Raw genomic sequence first — 17,310 nt, 5'->3', positions numbered from 1 at the left:
GCAGGGATCACTAGCAGGAGGGTCTCTGCCGATTGAAGTCACTAAAACACAGGATTGGGGACTTCAACGGCAGAGTCCAGGGAAGGGTCTTGTGGCCTGCAGCATGCAGGGGGTCAGACCAGATGATCATAATGGTCCCTTCTGACCTTAAAGTCTATGAGTCTATAAGTCTATAAACAAAATCCCATCTAGGACTCAGCGCTCCTTTTCAATTGATAATAGGGTCTGGGAATATGTTGTCCTGACCCACTCGGTGCTAATAGCTTTTAATTATTTTCCATAGGATGTCCTCTTGAGTAGTAGCTCTGGCAGTCACAGTACACATTTTGTCTGAGACTGGACATATTTTTTTTTTATCAGATTGACAAATACAAAATCTAGGTTTGGACTTTGCTCCATTGTATTTTTGTCAAGTGCTCTAGAGAGTGTCTGCATCCACCACATCTCTCCCATGTTTGCATTCAGTTTGCAAATCATACATTTATAACTGATAAAATAGTCCCTGTGTTCTTGGGGGAGTGTCTTCCAGGCCCCTTTTGGTAATGGCGATAAGTGTTTTATGGTCAGTTTCAGCTAACACTGGCATCCTATAAAGAAATGAAACCTTTTACAACCATGGTCTAAGGCCAAAGTTTCCTTCTCTATTTGAGCAGATTGATACTCAGTTTATGTTAGTGCTTATGACTCATAAGCCACCGGTCTCCAGTTTTGACCAGCTGTTGTAAGAGCACTGCACCAGTGCCCTCCTTAGATTCATCCATGGACAACTTAGTTTTACACTTACTATCATAGTAACCATGACTGAGGCCTCATTGATAAACGCCTTCAGTTTCTCAAACACTTTATTAAGATTTTCATCCCAGATCATTGGGCATCTTTGCACAATAGTGCTCTCAGATTGCTGATTTGGACAGAATAGGCACAGATTCTCCTACATAGTTCATCATTCCAAGGAATCTTTGAAACCTTTCCTTGTCTGTTGGGACAGGCATATTGGTTCTGGCTTCAACCTTACTGTGAACTACTTGTACACCTTGCTGTGTTAGCTTCTCTTCCAAGTATATGTTATTTTTCTTATATGGAATTTACATATAACATTTAAGGCCTGGCTTGACAAAGCCCTGGCTGGGATGATTTAGTTAGTGTTGGTCCTGCTTTGAGAAGGGGATTGGACTAGATGACCTCCTGAGGTCTCTTCCAACCCTAATATTCTGTGATCCTATGATTCTACATATTTGTTTGTTTACTTTAGCCTTGCAGCTCTGGCTCTTTCCAAAGTTACTCAGAGCCTCTGGGCCTGTTCTTCTACTGTTTTTCCCCAGATCAAAATGCCATCTGTGTAAACCTTAGTCCCCTGTAGACCATCAAAAATGTGTATATTTTGCAGTGAAACATCTCAGATGCTGAGCAAAACCCAAATAGTACTCTGTGGAAATAGTTTCTCCCAAAGGGGTGTTGAATATGCACAAATGGGTGCTCAGTGTTTCTATGGCCATCTGCCTCATGAAGTGTAGAAAAATATTTGGCATTGGCCATCTCCTCAAAAATTCTCCTCTTGTACGTAGTGGAAAATGCTCCCTTTTTACATATTTATTTAATTCTTATGGGTCTCTCTTCTCTTCCCTCAGTTCACTCAGCCTCTCCTCATAAGTCATGTGCCCCAGGTCCTTAATCTGGACTCTCTCCAATTTGTCCACATCTGTTCTGTAGTGGGGGGACCAAAACTGGACGCAGTACTCCAGGTGTGGCCTCACCAGTGCTGAATAGAGGGGAATAGTCACTTCCTTAGATCTGCTGGAAATGCTCCTAATGCTACTAATACAGCCCAATATGCTGTTGGCCTTCTTGGCAAAAAGGGCACACTGCTGACTCATATCCAGCTTCTCGTCCACTGTAATCCCTAGGTCCTTTTCTGCAGAACTGCTGCTTAGCCAGTAGGTCCCCAGCCTGTAGCAGTGCATGGAATTCTTCCGTCCTACGTGCAGGACTCTGCACTTGTCCTTGTTGAACCTCATCAGATTTCCACCTCACTACTTCTACTTGATTTTTCTCTGCTAATATGTCCAAAGATCATATTTGTTCTCTTATCCACTGTAGGACACTGGGAATTTATGTTCAGTTGGTTGCACACCAAGCCCCCTCAGGCTTTTCCTAAGTCATTACCTGTTAAAATTCCAAGTGTGACCTACATTCTTTGTTCCTAGACGTTTGGACTTGTATTTGTCTGTATTAAAATGTTGTTTTAGCAAACCTAGATTGCCATGCGATTCAGATTGTTTTTCAGAACTGACATGTCACTATTTAAAGATAATGAATAGTACTGGTCCAAAAATGAGTCCCTGAGGAATCTCATTAGTGTCAATCTCATTGGAGGACAATTCCCCTTTTAAAATTTATTTAAATATCAGTTATCCAGTTTTTAATCAATTTAATATGTGCTGCATTGATTTTGTATAGTGCTAATTTTTAATTAGAATGTCATTTGATACCAAGTCAAATGCCTTACAGAAATCTGAATATATTATGCTAACTTTGTCAGCTAAATTTGTAATCCCATCAAGCACCTATTTCACATTTGTAAAACAGGACCTAATTTTCACAAAACCACATTGATTGGCATTAGTTTTTGTATCATCCTTTTATTCTCTACTGATTGCCATCTGGAGCAGCTAATTGGCTTGTGGTTCTCCAGGCAATCCTGTTTACTATTTTTAAATATTGGCAAAATATTAGCTTTTTCCCATACCTCTGGAACTTCCCCAGTATTCTGAGATTTGTTCACTAATCAACAGCAGTGGCTCTGAGAGTTCCTCAGCCAATTATTTTAAAACAATTTGGTGCAAATTACCTGGTTCTGCAGTTTTTAAGCAGTTTAACGTTAGTGATTGCTGTTTAAAATCCTGCCTACTTACTGTTTGATTATGAAATACTTCCTCTTCTAGGTAAGATGTAAAAACATCATCCTGCGTCTTCCGAGTAGAGAACAGAAAATATTTATTGAACTTTTCCACATCATTATTAAAAATTTTAGATCCTTCTAGTAAAAGACCCATGCCACTGCTATGATTTCTTTTGTTCTTCCCTGTGCTCCCTCCCCTGATTCTGTGTCTGCCTGCACAGGACCCTCTTCAGCTCCCTCTTACATTGCCCTCCATCTTTCTCTGTCCCTGAAACCTCCTTAATTCCCTCCACAGGAGTTCAGGCAAAATGGCTGACATTCTATTTCTGCTTCCTGCGGAGTCCAAAACCCAAAAAGGCTGCGTTTATCAAAAAAAAAAAAAAAAAAAAAAAAAACAACTTTGATAAAAATGAAGAATAAGACTGTTTAAAAAAATTTGAATTGAAAACATTAAGGATATTTTTTTAATTCTTCACAAAAAACCAGCTCTTTGTGTGAGGCAAACATGTAGAAAGACAAGATCTCAATTTTGAAGAGCTTGCAATATAAATATTTGCTTTCTGTTACAGAATAAAGTTTAGAGTGTAACAAATATTTGCTAAAGAACGGAAGTAGAAATAGATACAGAGCCTTCTGCTCAATTCAATCACTTAGTAATCTGATCTTTTAATTTGTGTGTTGAAACCACAGGAACAAAATTATTTGTACTAACAGCACAATTTCCACCCTATCCTTTGATACATTTTGATGACTTCAGGCATGCATTAGTGGATAATTCAATCGCTGACTCTAAAAAGTTGTCATTAATAAGGAAGAGACCGACATTCTTAATGAAATTAAGGAAAATAGAGCTCAAGGAAGATCTGTGATAACAAAAGATGACAGAGGGTGGAGGGGCTGGCTAGTTCAGGGTGCTGGCAAGAAGCAAGAGCTTTGCATCTGCACACCAGTGTTTACAAACCCTCTCTATGTCTGTGACTGAAAATATTTGATAACTGTTGTAGATAAAGTGAGTTGGGGAATCTCGGGGCCAGATTTACACAGGCATTTATGTACCTAAAGATTGAGATAGGTGCCTAGTGAGATTTTCAATAGTGCATAAGAAGTGAATGGGAGTTAGGTGCCCGCCCTGCTTAGGTGCTTCTGTAAATCCCACTAGGCACCTATCTGCATCTTTAAGCACCTAAATACATTTGTAAATCTGGCCTCCAGTCTGTTTTCTCAGGGAAAAGATACACTTTATAGTTAGTATGTATCTAAATTCACCTCATTTAGATACATACTAGTTCAGATGAGTGCCACATCTAGTCCAGTGTCTGATAGTGGTCAGTTCCAGATTATTCAGAGGAAGATGCAAGAAACCCCATAGTAGACATCTGTACTTGGCTAATGCCATGAAATTTATATTTTCACCCTATCTCATGTTATCATGTTATCATCTGTATTTAAATCTAATCCTTTTAAAAATCTTGTCATGCTTTTGGTCTGAGTGATAGCATGTGGCAATGAGTTCCACATGCATTGTTTTAAAAAATGCAGTAAAGGGTTGCAGCCTGGTGCACTGAAGATAAGCATGGGCCACAGTTTCCCTGTGCACACAACACTGGTAGGTATTGGGGGAATTTGTGAAGTTCACCAGCAACATGCCCATGCTTATGCCTCCATGAAGGAGCTACTAACTCCCATCCCTGGCATGTTGCAGAACAAAGCTAGAAAATACACTCTGCCACTGAGAATCCTGCCACTTGGTGTCTGGGCAGGACACAAGGGTGAGAGAGTGGATGGTACGGAGCACAAGCATGCTTTGAGCAGGGGGTTGGACTAGGTGACCTCCTGAGGTCCCTGCCAGCCCTGATATTCTATGATTCTATGAAGGTGTTCCATGGGTGGGGCTGGAAGGAAAAATGACTGGATAGGATGCAGCCTGCTCGGGTGGAGAATGGGGGATATCTGGAAGACCAAGAAGACAGGGCTGTGCAGAAGCAGAAAGCTCTAAACTTCAGTGACCACAGAAGACCTTCAAATACAGACCAGGCCTGCTAGGAGTAATCCAGGACTTTCTTCTGGAGCAGTGTTTTGACCTCCAGGGAGGTTATGAAATGCAATTCAGGGAAGTTGCAAAGCAGTGAACATTTCATTACAGTTTAAAGCAAAGAAAATCTGTCAACTTCTCAGAACACACACAAATTCTACAGGCTTATAATTGTTATAATAGATACATGTTTTTACTCATATTTTAATAATAAATGTAAAGGATTGTGAGCCTGGGTATTCATTTTCACCAGCTCTTTTGAGTCCCTGGTTGCAATGATGGTGTCATTAGCATACACTGACATCACCAGCTATCTCTCTGAGCACTTAACCTCATCAGCCGTTGATAGAAGAGATAGAGGCAGGGCTTGATGGTGGTGGAATAGTTGGTTGGACAGAGGGCATTCCTGATGACAGGTTTGATCAGGGTCTGGTTGAGCTTAAACAAGCAGCTGCAGAACAGAATGCCATTGAGAGGAACCCTGCAAAGTGGATCTCAAAGCCAGACACAAGCAGCATTCCCAAAAGATAAACATGATCCATCCAGTAAGACACCTTCTCCTAGCCAAGGGCCAGACAGGTGAGGGAAAAGACCATCCCTAGTTGCAGGCTGGAGAAGGTCTGAGACCAGTTGGAATAAGTTGTCAAATATAGTCAGTCTGGGACAGAGTAGGTCTGGTTGAGGTGAGTCACTACTATCATCATAGACTTCAGCTGCAGCAAGATTGCCCTCCTTATGACTTTAAAGTCCATGCATAGGAAGAATACTAATAACTTAGGGCACAAAAGCACTTTCTTAAGCAGCAGTGCAAGCACAATATTTGTGCATGAATGGGGGAGTACTCAGCTCCCCAGTGACCTGGTCCACACAGTGAGAAAGTCTGGACTGAGGATGTCTCAGAACACAGAGTCATAAAAATGTAGGGCTGGAAGGGAAATCAAGAATCCATTCCCCTGTATTGAAGCAGGACCAAGTTTACCTAGACCATCCCTGGTAGGTCTTTGTCCAGCCTGTTCTTGAAAACCTCTGAGAGGGATTCCACAACACCCCTTGGAAGATTAAGCTATTCCAGAGCTTAACTACCCTTATAGGTGGAAGGTTTTTCCTAATATCTAACCTAAACATTCCTTGCTGCATATCAAGTGGATTACTTCTTATCCTCCCTTCAATGAACATGGAGAACAATTGATCACCATCCTCTATAATAGCCCTCAACATATTTGAAGACTATTATTGGGTCCCCACTCAGTCTTCTTTTCTCAAGATTAACATGCTCAATTTGTTTAACCTTTCTTCCTAGGTCAGGTTTTCTTTGATCATTTTTGTTGCTCCCCTTTGGATCTCTCTCATTTTTCCACAGCTTTCCTAAAGTGTGACATCCAAAACTAGACATAGTATTCCAGCAGAGACCTCACGAGTGCTGAGTATAACGGGACAGTTACCTCACATATTTTACTTCTGACATTTCCTTAATATACCCCAGAAAGATATTAGCCTTTTTCAGGATTACATCACATTGTTGGCTCATATTTAATTTGTGATCCACTATAACCCCCAGATTCTTTTCAGCAGTACTATTGCATAGAGTTATTCCACATTTTCTATCTCTGCACTTGATTTTTCCTTTCTAAGAGTAATAGTTTGTTGAATTTCATCTTGTTGATTTCAGACCAAGTCTCCAATTTGTCAAAATCATTTTGAATTCTAATCCTGTCTTCCAAGTGCTTGCAATCCCTCTCACCTTCGTATCATCTGCAAATTTTATAAACACACTCTTTTCTCCATTAGCCAGGTCATTAATGAAAATGTTGAATAGTACTGGACCCAGGACAGACCCCTTCAGCACCCCACTAGATATGCCTTCCCTTTTTGACAGCAAACCATTGACAACTGCTTTCAACCAGTTGTGCAGCCACTTTATAGTAATTTCATGTAGACCATGTTTCCCTAATTTGCCTATGAGAATGTCATGTGGGACTGAGTCAAAAAGCCTTTCTAAAATCAAGATATATCATGGGTTCCCCCCATCCACTAGTCCAGTATCCCTGTCAAAGAAAGAAATAAGTTAGGCATGATTTGTTCTTGACAAATCTATATGGGCTGTTCCTTATAACCCTATTATCCTCTCAGTGTTTATAAAGTGATTGTTTCATAATTTGTTCCGGTATTTGGAACAAAAAGTAAGGTACAAAAATTAAGATGACTGGTCTATAATTCCCTGGTCCCTCTTTGTTCCCCCTTTTAAAGGTAGGTACTATGTTTGTCCTTCTTGAGTCTTCTGGGATCTCACTCGTCCTCCAGGAGTTCTCAAAGATAATTGCTAATGGTTCCGAAATTGCTTCCGCTAGGTCTTTAAGTACCCTAATGTGAATTTTATCAGGTCCTGCTGACTTGAATACATCAAACTTATCTAAATATTCTTTAATCCAGGGTTCGGCAACCTTCAGCATGCGGCCCATCAAGGTAATCCGCTGGCGGACTGCGAGACATTTTGTTTACGTTGACTGTCTGCAGGCATGGCCCCCTGCAGCTCCCAGTGGCCATGTTTCACCGTTCCCAGCCAATGGGAGCTGCGGGAAGCGGCAGCCAGCGGATTACCCTATGGGCTGTGTGCCGAAGGTTGCCGACCCCTGCTTTAATCTGTTCTTTCTCTGTTCTGGATTGTGTTCTTTCCTCCTTATTAATATTAACTTTGTTAAGCATCTGGCCTACATTAACCTTTTTAGTGAAGACTGAAGCAAAATATGTATTAAACACCTCAGCCTTCTTGATGTCATCAGTTATTAGCACTCCTTTCCTGCTAGATAAGGTACCTACACTTTCCTTCATCTTGCTGTTGCTCTTAATGTATTTATAGAACTTTTTATTATTAACTTTTTTGTCCCTTGCTAGGTTTAACTCATTTTATAATGTAGTCTTTTTGATTTTTTTCTCTACGTGCTTGCACTATTCTTTTATATTCATGCTTAGCAATTTGTCCATGTTTTCACTCTTTGTAGGATTCCTTATTGATGTTCAGGTCATTAAAGAACTCCTGATGGACATTCTTTTGCATGAGCATAGTTTGCTTTTGTGCCTTTCATAATTTCTCTTTGAAAAACTGCCAGTTCTCCTGCATTCCTTTTTCCCTTGGATTTTCTTCCCTTGGGACTTTACCTGCCAGTTCTATGAGTTTATTAAAGTCTGCTTTTTTCATGTTGATTGTCCTTATTCTGCTGCTCTCAATCCTTCCTTTCCTTAGAATCATGAAATATATCATTTCATCATCCCTTTTATTCAAATTGCCTTCAACATCTGGACTGGCAACAAATTCCTCCCTATTAGAATCAAGTCTAAAGTGGTTTCCCCAGGGTTACTTCCTCCACCTTCTGAAACAAGGAGTTGTCCCCAACACATTCCAAGAACTTATTGGAAATTTTTTGTGTTGCCATATTACTTTTCCAACAGATCTCTTAGTAGTTAAAGTCCCCCATTGCTATCAGGTCTTTGTGTTTTTGATGTTTCTGTTATTTGTTCTAGAAATGCCTCATCCACCTGCTCTTCCTGATTAGCTGGTCTATAGTAGACCACTCCCTGGATTTTGCCCCTGTCTTTCCCCCGTTATCTTCACCCAGAGACTTTCGGCTGGTCTGCCTCTCACTTCTTTTTGGACCTTACTGTTGTCAGTTGGTGTGCGGTGTGTGCTCTCTCCATGTGCTGTCCCAGCCTTGTGTAGGAAGCTGGCTCAGCAGACTTTGATAGTATTACCGAGAAAGACCACAGACTCAGTTCAGTGGTGAAGGTGCTTGAACAGGTTTATTGGCATAAAGCATGATCCAAGTGCCTGGTATACTCTACGGGAACACTAACAGTAGCGTAGCTAGGGGGCTTCAGGGGAAGCAGCTGCTTCCCCTCAGTACATTTTTCAAAAGCGGCGCCTACCGGGCCGCCGCTGGGGTCCTCCAGGCAAGTGGGGGGGCAGCACGGTCAGACTCCGGAGTAGCCATTGGGGGGGCGGCGGGCGCGGCCAGAGGAGCGAAGGGGCCGGCTCCTCGGCCATCGCGCACCACGCTCAGCGCGGCCCCAACATCGCCACTGCGGCTGCCTCCTGCGGAGGCTTAGGGCTCGGCGGCCAAGCGCTCCGCAGCTGGCGGGCAGATCCCCTCTCCCTGGCAGCTTCCTGTTTCCGGGCCGAGGGGCATGGCCAGAGGAGGAGCCAAGGGGGGGCACCTTTTTTATGGTTGCTCCCCCTGCACTGAGAAGCTGGCCACGCCACTGAACACTAACACATGTGCCTGTTACAGTGGACTCAGATCAGTCAGTGGTGGGACTTTCCACTGCCCCTCTCGTCTGGACAAAAGATGTCCCTCCTATGATTTCTCTTTTATACATTGATACAAACAGGTTACATATTACACTCCTGGCGTGTTTAGTTACCGACCCTACACCTTGTACCTGCTGGTTCGAACAAAACACTTACATTCATCATCCTGTTCTTCCATCCTTTTCCTTATTCCTTGTGTTCCTGTGTCATCTCTCAGGATTGTGTTTATGCCATGACTATATGTTGGGGTGTACCTGTACTAGCCTTCTGGAATGTGTTTTCATGAATCCCCTGTGCATAGTATTTCTTAGAAGTGCCTGTATTTTTACAACACTAATCATGCTTTTGCCAAGTTCGTGTACCAAACAGTGAACTTGTAAGCAGGTGTTTGCTTTATGGCAGGACCTGACTTTTGCCGATAGCCTGGCCTTTGTTGACTTTAGTTCAGGCCTTAGGCCTTGGATCAGGCCCAGTGTTCCAGGCTCTCTCTTTCTACTACACTCAGAACAAGTGTATACATTCTTGATGTACAGTGCTACACTTGTTCCCTTTTTTCCCTGCATGTCTTTTCTGAAAAAGCAATACTCCACTATAGTCCAGATATGAGATTTATCCCCCCAGTCTTAGTGATGCCATTTAAGTCATAATTTAGCTTGTGTACTAATACTTTCAGTTCTTACTGTTTATTCCCCATACTCCTTGCATTTGTGTATAAACATCTAAAAAGTGGAGCAGATTCCCCTCTTGTTGCTCCTATGACCATATTTTAATTTTCCATTCTGCCCTCACCCCCCCCCCCCCCAACATCTAGCCCCTTTGAAAAGGTCACCTTTTTTAATACCAACCAGTGGGCATTTAGCACCTGCTCCATTTGAACCTAGTGCAAAGCCCTCGTCACGAGGTTGGTGAGTCAGTTTCTGAAGATGTTCTTCCCCTTCTTGGTCAGAGTAACCCCATCTCTTTTCAGCAGTCCTCCATCCCAAAGCAGCATCCCAAGATCAAGAAGCCAAAGCCCTCCCATTGACCACATCCTACACAGCCAGGCGCTCATCTCCAGGACGCATATGTCCCTGTCTCGGCCCATATGACTCAATGGTCATCTTATAGATTCCCAGAGATTTGCTGTTGTGCATTAGATGGAGAGTTTCTGAGAATTAGGCCAGAGTGAGAAAGAAGCTCTAGCCACCTCCAGTTGACTGTACTGGCCACTTTACCATTGGGAGTTCATCTCCCAGGACCCCACCGTTAGAGATGGATGAATTTTTTTCAAAATGAAATGTTTTGATTTTCAATGTGAAATGATTGATTGCACTGGTCTACAATTTTTGAGACGTCGTCTGCTTCAGAGATAAAATGTGCTATTTATTATGTATTTTGATGTGCTGAATTCAAATATGACAATTAAAACAACTGATTGGCTACTGTTTCTAAAATATTTAAGTTTTTACATTTTATGTCTATGTATATTGTGTAGATAGTAGAGTTTTAATCATAAATTGTAAACCTAGGTCTTTTCATGTGTTTATGGTTGCTTTACATGATAATATTTCACCTGCCCTGTTTATGTAACACTTTAAAAATCAGCAAAAGGGTTATATAAATAAAATTTATTATGAAACAAAAGGCAAAAAACTATTATGTACATAGTTTAGTCCTATTCAGTGTCTAATCGGTGCTTCTTGGCTTGTCTCTTGTATTCATTAAATGGAGCATCTCTTGTCACTGTCCAGCAATCGTCTGCAAGCATTGATGGGCTCCATTTGCCCTGATAGCATTTCTCCATTGTTGCAATGTCCTGGTGAAATCGCTCACCGTGCTCGTCGCTCAGTGCTCCGCAGTTCAGTGGAAAAAAATCTAGATGAGAGTGCAAAAAATGTATCTTTAGTGACATGTTGCAACCAAGGCTTTTGTATGCCTTGAGGAGGTTTTCCACCAACAACCTGTCTGCCTTGTTGTTTCCGAGAAAATTTATTGCCACTGACTGGAAAGCTTTCCATGCTGTCTTTTCCTTGCCACACAGTGCATGGTCAAATGCATCATCTCGAAGAAGTTCATGAATCTGAGGACTGACAAAGACACCTTCCTTTATCTTAGCTTCACTTAACCTTGGAAATTTTCCACGAAGGTACTTGAAAGCTGCTTGTGTTTTGTCAATGGCCTTGACAAAGTTCTTCATCAGACCCAGCTTGATGTGTAAGGGTGGTAACAAAATCTTCCTTGATTCAACAAGTGGTGGATGCTGCACACTTTTCCTCTCAGGCTCCAATGACTGTTGGAGTGGCCAATCTTTCTTGATGTAGTGGGAATCTCTTGCACGACTATCCCATTCGCAAAGAAAACAGCAGTACTTTGTGTATCCAGTCTGCAGACCAAGCAAGAGAGCAACAACCTTCAAATTGCCACAAAGCTGCCACTGATGTTGGTCATAGTTTATGCACCTCAAAAGTTGTTTCATGTTGTCATAGGTTTCCTTCATATGGACTGCATGACCAACTGGAATTGATGGCAAAACATTGCCATTATGTAGTAAAACAGCTTTAAGACTTGTCTTCGATGAATCAATGAACAGTCTCCACTCATCTGGATCGTGAACGATGTTGAGGGCTGCCATCACACCATCGATGTTGTTGCAGGCTACAAGATCACCTTCCATGAAGAAGAATGGGACAAAATCCTTTTGATGGTCACGGAACATGGAAACCCTAACATCACGTGCCAGGAGATTCCAGTGCTGTAGTCTGGAGCCCAACAGCTCTGCCTTACTCTTGGGTAGTTCCAAATCCCTGACAAGGTCATTCAGTTCACCTTGTGTTATGAGGTGTGATTCAGAGGAGGAGGATGGGAGAAAATGTGGGTCCTGTGACATTGATGGTTCAGGAACAGAAGTTTCATCCTCTTCCTCTTCCTCGTCTGACTGAAGAGAGAATGATTCTGGTGCATCAGGAACCTGCAGTCCTTCTCCATGGGGTACTGGGCATATAGCTGATGGAATGTTTGGATAATGCACAGTCCACTTTTTCTTCTTTGACACACCTTTCCCAACTGGAGGCACCATGCAGAAGTAACAATTGCTGGTATGATCTGTTGGCTCTCTCCAAATCATTGGCACTGCAAAAGGCATAGATTTCTTTTTCCTGTTCAACCACTGGCGAAGATTTGTTGCACAAGTGTTGCAGCATATGTGTGGGGCCCACCTCTTGTCCTGATCTCCAATTTTGCAGCCAAAATAAAGGTGATAGGCTTTCTTAACCATAGTGGTTATACTGCGCTTTTGTGATGCAAAAGTCACTTCACCACAAACATAGCAGAAGTTATCTGCACTGTTCACACAAGTACGAGGCATCTCTGCTCACTTTGGCTAAACAGAAATGTGTCCCTTTGCAAAATCAAACACTGACAAATAAGAGAGCACGACACTGTATGATTTCTAGAGCTGATATAGGGCAATTTGTTCAGCAGAGTGATGTAAGCTTCATTATGATTGCATCATCCATGACTTCTAGGAATAACACGATGCAATTCATATCATGTATGATGCAATACCAGCTTCAGATTGCATCATTCATTGTTTTGCCTAAAAAGCAAGTACTGTCCAAACCCAGTCATAGATTTATTCATAGATCCAGTCAAAGATGTATTTTAGTCATTTCTGGTTTAAATTGAGATCCCTTCCCTTTATAACTCACTTATCCTCCGCCATTCCCAAGTCAAGGGTCGTATATACTGACCCAATAGCATATCTTGAAAACTAGAGCCAATCAACAATTTTAAGCATCATTTTCGTTCTCAGTGACCCAGAATTAGTAAAGTTTGACTACATTTATTTCAGAAGCATTTTGGCTGTAGAGCAGTGTTGTTTTGAATTTTACTTCAGTTTTATTTAAAATCAAAAGGTAAAAACAAATGAACATTAAATGAACCATTTAAACAAAAAGTCAATATTTTGACATTTCCCATGAAATGAAAATTCTGAAAAACGTAATTTCATCATTAGTGAAATTGTTTATAAAAATAGTTTCATTTTGACAAGGTTTAAATGCTTTGTTTCAATTTGAATGTAACAATTGAAACAATGAAGTTGAAATGAAGCACTTTGACCTTATTGAAAGTGTTTTGATAATTTTTCGTTGAAAATTTTGACAAAATCATGACATTCCTACAAAACATTTTGATTTTGTTGAATCAGAAAGTTCTGGTGAAAAGTTTTTGACCAGCTCTAACTAACAATGACCCAGAGTGCCTAGGAAATCAGATGCCTGCTGATAGAAGAGCACTTGCTCCAAGTCCCATATCAGGGTATAGGTGTAGAGAAGGTTTAGTACAACCTCTTCACTTGGAGGTACAGCAGGTTTCCTCGTGTGACTTCAGCCACCTCAAGCACCTGGTTACCTAGGGGTTGGGAGAACAGCATGGCAACCTGACCATAAACATTGGTGAGGCGGTAAAGGAAACCTTCTCTCCCTACTCCAACCAGCAGCTGGTTTAAGAAGGCAGAATCGTGTGCCTTTCCCATCAGGGAGAGAATTGTGGCCTAGCCATAGTGGTGAGAAATTGGAGGAAAAACTAAGGAAAAAGACAAAAGGGAGAAAACCCAAACCCACAGTAGTATCATGATTCCCTATGATACTAGGCCTGGCTTTTAGATCCTGTGCAGGGACATGGAAGACCCAAACCAAGCAATACATGAAAACAAGGACAAATGAAGGGCCATCTGGCAATATTTTGGAGAGTGGGTGAGAAACAAAAAGGTGCAGGGGGCACAGGAGTTTGTGTATATGACTATGTGTGTACGTGTGTGTGCCTCTGTGTATATATGCATAACAAGAGAGTTTCTCCCTCAAGTCTTTGTGCACAGAACTACAAACCTAGAGTCCCTGAGCTCTACTCACAGCTCTTCCACTGTCTGTTATTGTTTCCTGAGAAAAGCAATTTATTGAGAATGCATGAGATACTTCCAAATGTGTCTCACACCATGTCCATGACACTTACAGATTCATAGTTTATAAGGGCAGGAGGAATCACTGTGATCTTCTAGTCTGACTTCCTGCACAACACAAGTCACCGAGTTTCCTTGAATTAATCCCTGTGTGAACTAGATCACATCTTGTAGAAATACATCCAATCTTAATTTTAAAATGTTAATTGATGAAGAATCCACCACAACCCATGGTACGTTGCTCCAATGGTTGATTACCTTGTTAAAAACGTGCACCTTGCTTCTAATCTGAATTTGTTTAGCTTCAGCTTCTAGACCTTGCATCTTGTTATACTTTTGCTAGATTGAAGAGCCTTCCATTAGCAGATTCTTTTTCCACATGTACATATGTGCAGACTGTGATTAAGCCACCTCTTAACTTAGGAGGTCTGTTAATATGTTACAGAAGAAACTCTACTGAACACAGATGAGATACAAATTTAGCTTCCCAACAGGATGCAGGCCTCAAAGCAGGATTAGTAACTAAACCAGGAATGGTATGATCAGTGAACCTCAGAAGACTCAGAGGTTCAGCTTGGAGAAGTATCCTGATTACACACGGTTTTCCAAGCCATTTTGGGTGGGAAGGCTTGTGAGAAAAGATTTTCTTGTTAGCTTCTTTCTGCTGGGGGGAAAGGAATCTGGCCCGAACAAGAAGGTGGTAAGGACTCTGTGAAAATGGAGTGGAAAACCCTAGCCAAACAGTTTACCATATTTCTTTGAGTATCAAATACGTTTGGTTTGAGTTTTGGGCCAAGGTGTAGATTGGTTCTTACTTTAGTTAAATAGGGTTTCCCATTCTCTACTTGCTTTAGGTCATCTCTCTTATCCTAAATGGGATGCAATCTTCCACCCTGATCCCCAGTTACCACCATGTGCACTGTTTATATAGGGCTGACTCTAGGTTTTGCAAGGCTCATTGTGAAGTAAGACACACACATCTTCAGGCAGACTTCTGTAACTCACTTAGCACATCTGGGGGGTGGGAGAATTTGGCAGCTGAGAGGGTCCAGGGTACTTGTTGTTAAGGGGTTGGGGATGGTCATGTACATTTCATAAACTAGAAGTGGGGCAGGGAGCATCTCAGCAACTAGAAGAGGTGGGGCCTCAAGGTTCATCTTGCAAAGTAGGGGTGAGTTGTTATGGGCTGTTGGAGGGGCTGGATGTGTCCTGGGAAGGAGAGCTGACAAAGCAGGGCCACTCTTGAATGCATGGGACCCTGTACAATTTTGCACTGGTATGTGTCTAGCTAGGACTGGTGCTGCTATGCATACAGAATTTCTATTGATGTTTCATTATGCTGCATGTCATGGAATCATAGAATATCAGGGGTGGAAGGGACCTCAGGAGGTCATCTAGTCCAACCCCCTGCTCAAAGCAGGACCAATCCCCAGACAGATTTTTGCCCCAGATCCCTAAATGGCCCCCTCAAGGATTGAACTCACAACCCTGGGTTTCGCAGGACAATGCTCAAACCATCCCCCCATACCTGCCGCATATTGTTGCAACATTGTGGTGTGGAGGTGCAGTGATGTAACACCGTCATGAGTTTGGGACTCTTCAGTAGCCAAAGAAGTAGGATAAACCCATGAAAACCAGACCTATACCACATATTGGAAGGAGTGGTGACCCTTGCTCTCCTATGAAAACTGAAATAGAGTAGGCAAAACGCAGCAAGCAGTGAAGTACATGATTCAAAGGCACTGCACAAAAGTGCAAAGAATAATTCTTTGTGTAGTTGGTCACTTTTTATATCTCATTCTTTTTCAGAAGGTCTCAGAGATGGGCTCCACATAACACTTCAGTTCTGAAGAACCAAGGACTGTAGGATCAGTAGTGTACAATGGAGAAGACTGCAGGAGAAATACCAGTCCTGAGGCTACCATCTTGTGGCTTATTGTACTGCAGACATGCACTCCCAACCCAGAGTGTGCTGCCTTAGGAGAGGAAATACTTGTCAGACATTACTAGATCCATTTATTTTCTTACATCTTTTTTACTTTTGCATCCTGTAATCCACTTGTGAAAAGAGGAATGATGACTTTTTATAGTTGCTGTTTGATTCTCTTGGCATTTACCTGGAACACCTCTGCCTACGGACCAAACCAAAGGGCACAGAAGAAGGGAGACATTATTCTTGGGGGACTGTTCCCCATTCATTTTGGAGTGGCTGCCAAAGACCAGGATTTAAAATCTAGGCCAGAATCAGTGGAGTGTATAAGGTAAGCCAAAAAGAAACTGGTAAAAATCTACAATGCTGGAGCCTTTACCTTGGTCAGTTATAAGTGAGGTGCCTTACCGCTTCAGTAGAATAGCTGTAGCTAACTATCAAATACAACACATCTTTACTGTGTATAGTATCTTTAATACAATTTGTAACCCAAATGCTTTACAGAATTAAGTATTTGTCTTTTGCTTTTTATGACAAGAACTCAAGCTCCAATTTTGCATTCCATCTTGCTTTTTGCTACTGATGAGGGGCACCATGTGAAGGCAATAGACTTGCTCCTCACAGAGCTAAGTAATACAAGACCATGGAAGTGTGTGGTGTAAAGAGAATGAATGGTGAATAAGCTAAAGTAAATGTTAAGAATTATTTGGCAGCTTACAATGAGAAAGAACGATACACATTATAGTTCCCAATGCTGCCAAATCACAAATACATAAATCTATTGAGGCAACGAATAATGGATATTTAATAAATAATATTTAAATATATATATATATATACTTCACTTAGAGTCACAGCAAATGCAATGGAAGTGACCAAAATTTTTATCAGATTGTCTGACTACAGTCATGTGTGGCAAAAAAGGGTTTTGAAATAATGAAATCCCTTATTTTTGTTAAGTATCAGAGGGGTAGCCGTGTTAGTCTGAATCTGTAAAAAGCAACAGAGGGTCCTGTGGCACCTTTAAGACTAACAGAAGTACTGGGAGCATAAGCTTTCGTGGGTAAGAACCTCACTTCTTCAGATACATCTGAAGAAGTGAGGTTCTTACCCATGAAAGCATCTGAAGAAGTGAGGTTCTTACCCACGAAAGCTTATGCTCCCAATACTTCTGTTAGTCTTAAAGGTGCCACAGGACCCTCTGTTGCTT

The 17,310-nt window shown here is 41.7% G+C and overlaps 1 protein-coding gene across 1 annotated transcript in view; it reads left to right on the top strand.

The window, feature by feature from the left end:
- CASR (calcium sensing receptor) overlaps window positions 1–17,310 on the top strand; it is a 167,026-nt gene that overhangs the window by 48,734 nt on the left and 100,982 nt on the right. Inside the window, exon 2 of the mRNA XM_034787837.1 lies at window positions 15,980–16,431. Coding sequence (XP_034643728.1) covers window positions 16,244–16,431 — 188 coding nt within the window. The 5' untranslated portion in view covers window positions 15,980–16,243. The remainder of the gene's footprint in view (window positions 1–15,979; window positions 16,432–17,310) is intronic.

The sequence above is a fragment of the Trachemys scripta genome, chromosome 1, assembly GCF_013100865.1.
Source record: "Trachemys scripta elegans isolate TJP31775 chromosome 1, CAS_Tse_1.0, whole genome shotgun sequence".
Classification (NCBI taxonomy): domain Eukaryota; kingdom Metazoa; phylum Chordata; order Testudines; family Emydidae; genus Trachemys; species Trachemys scripta.
This window is presented reverse-complemented; position numbering and strand designations above follow the sequence as displayed.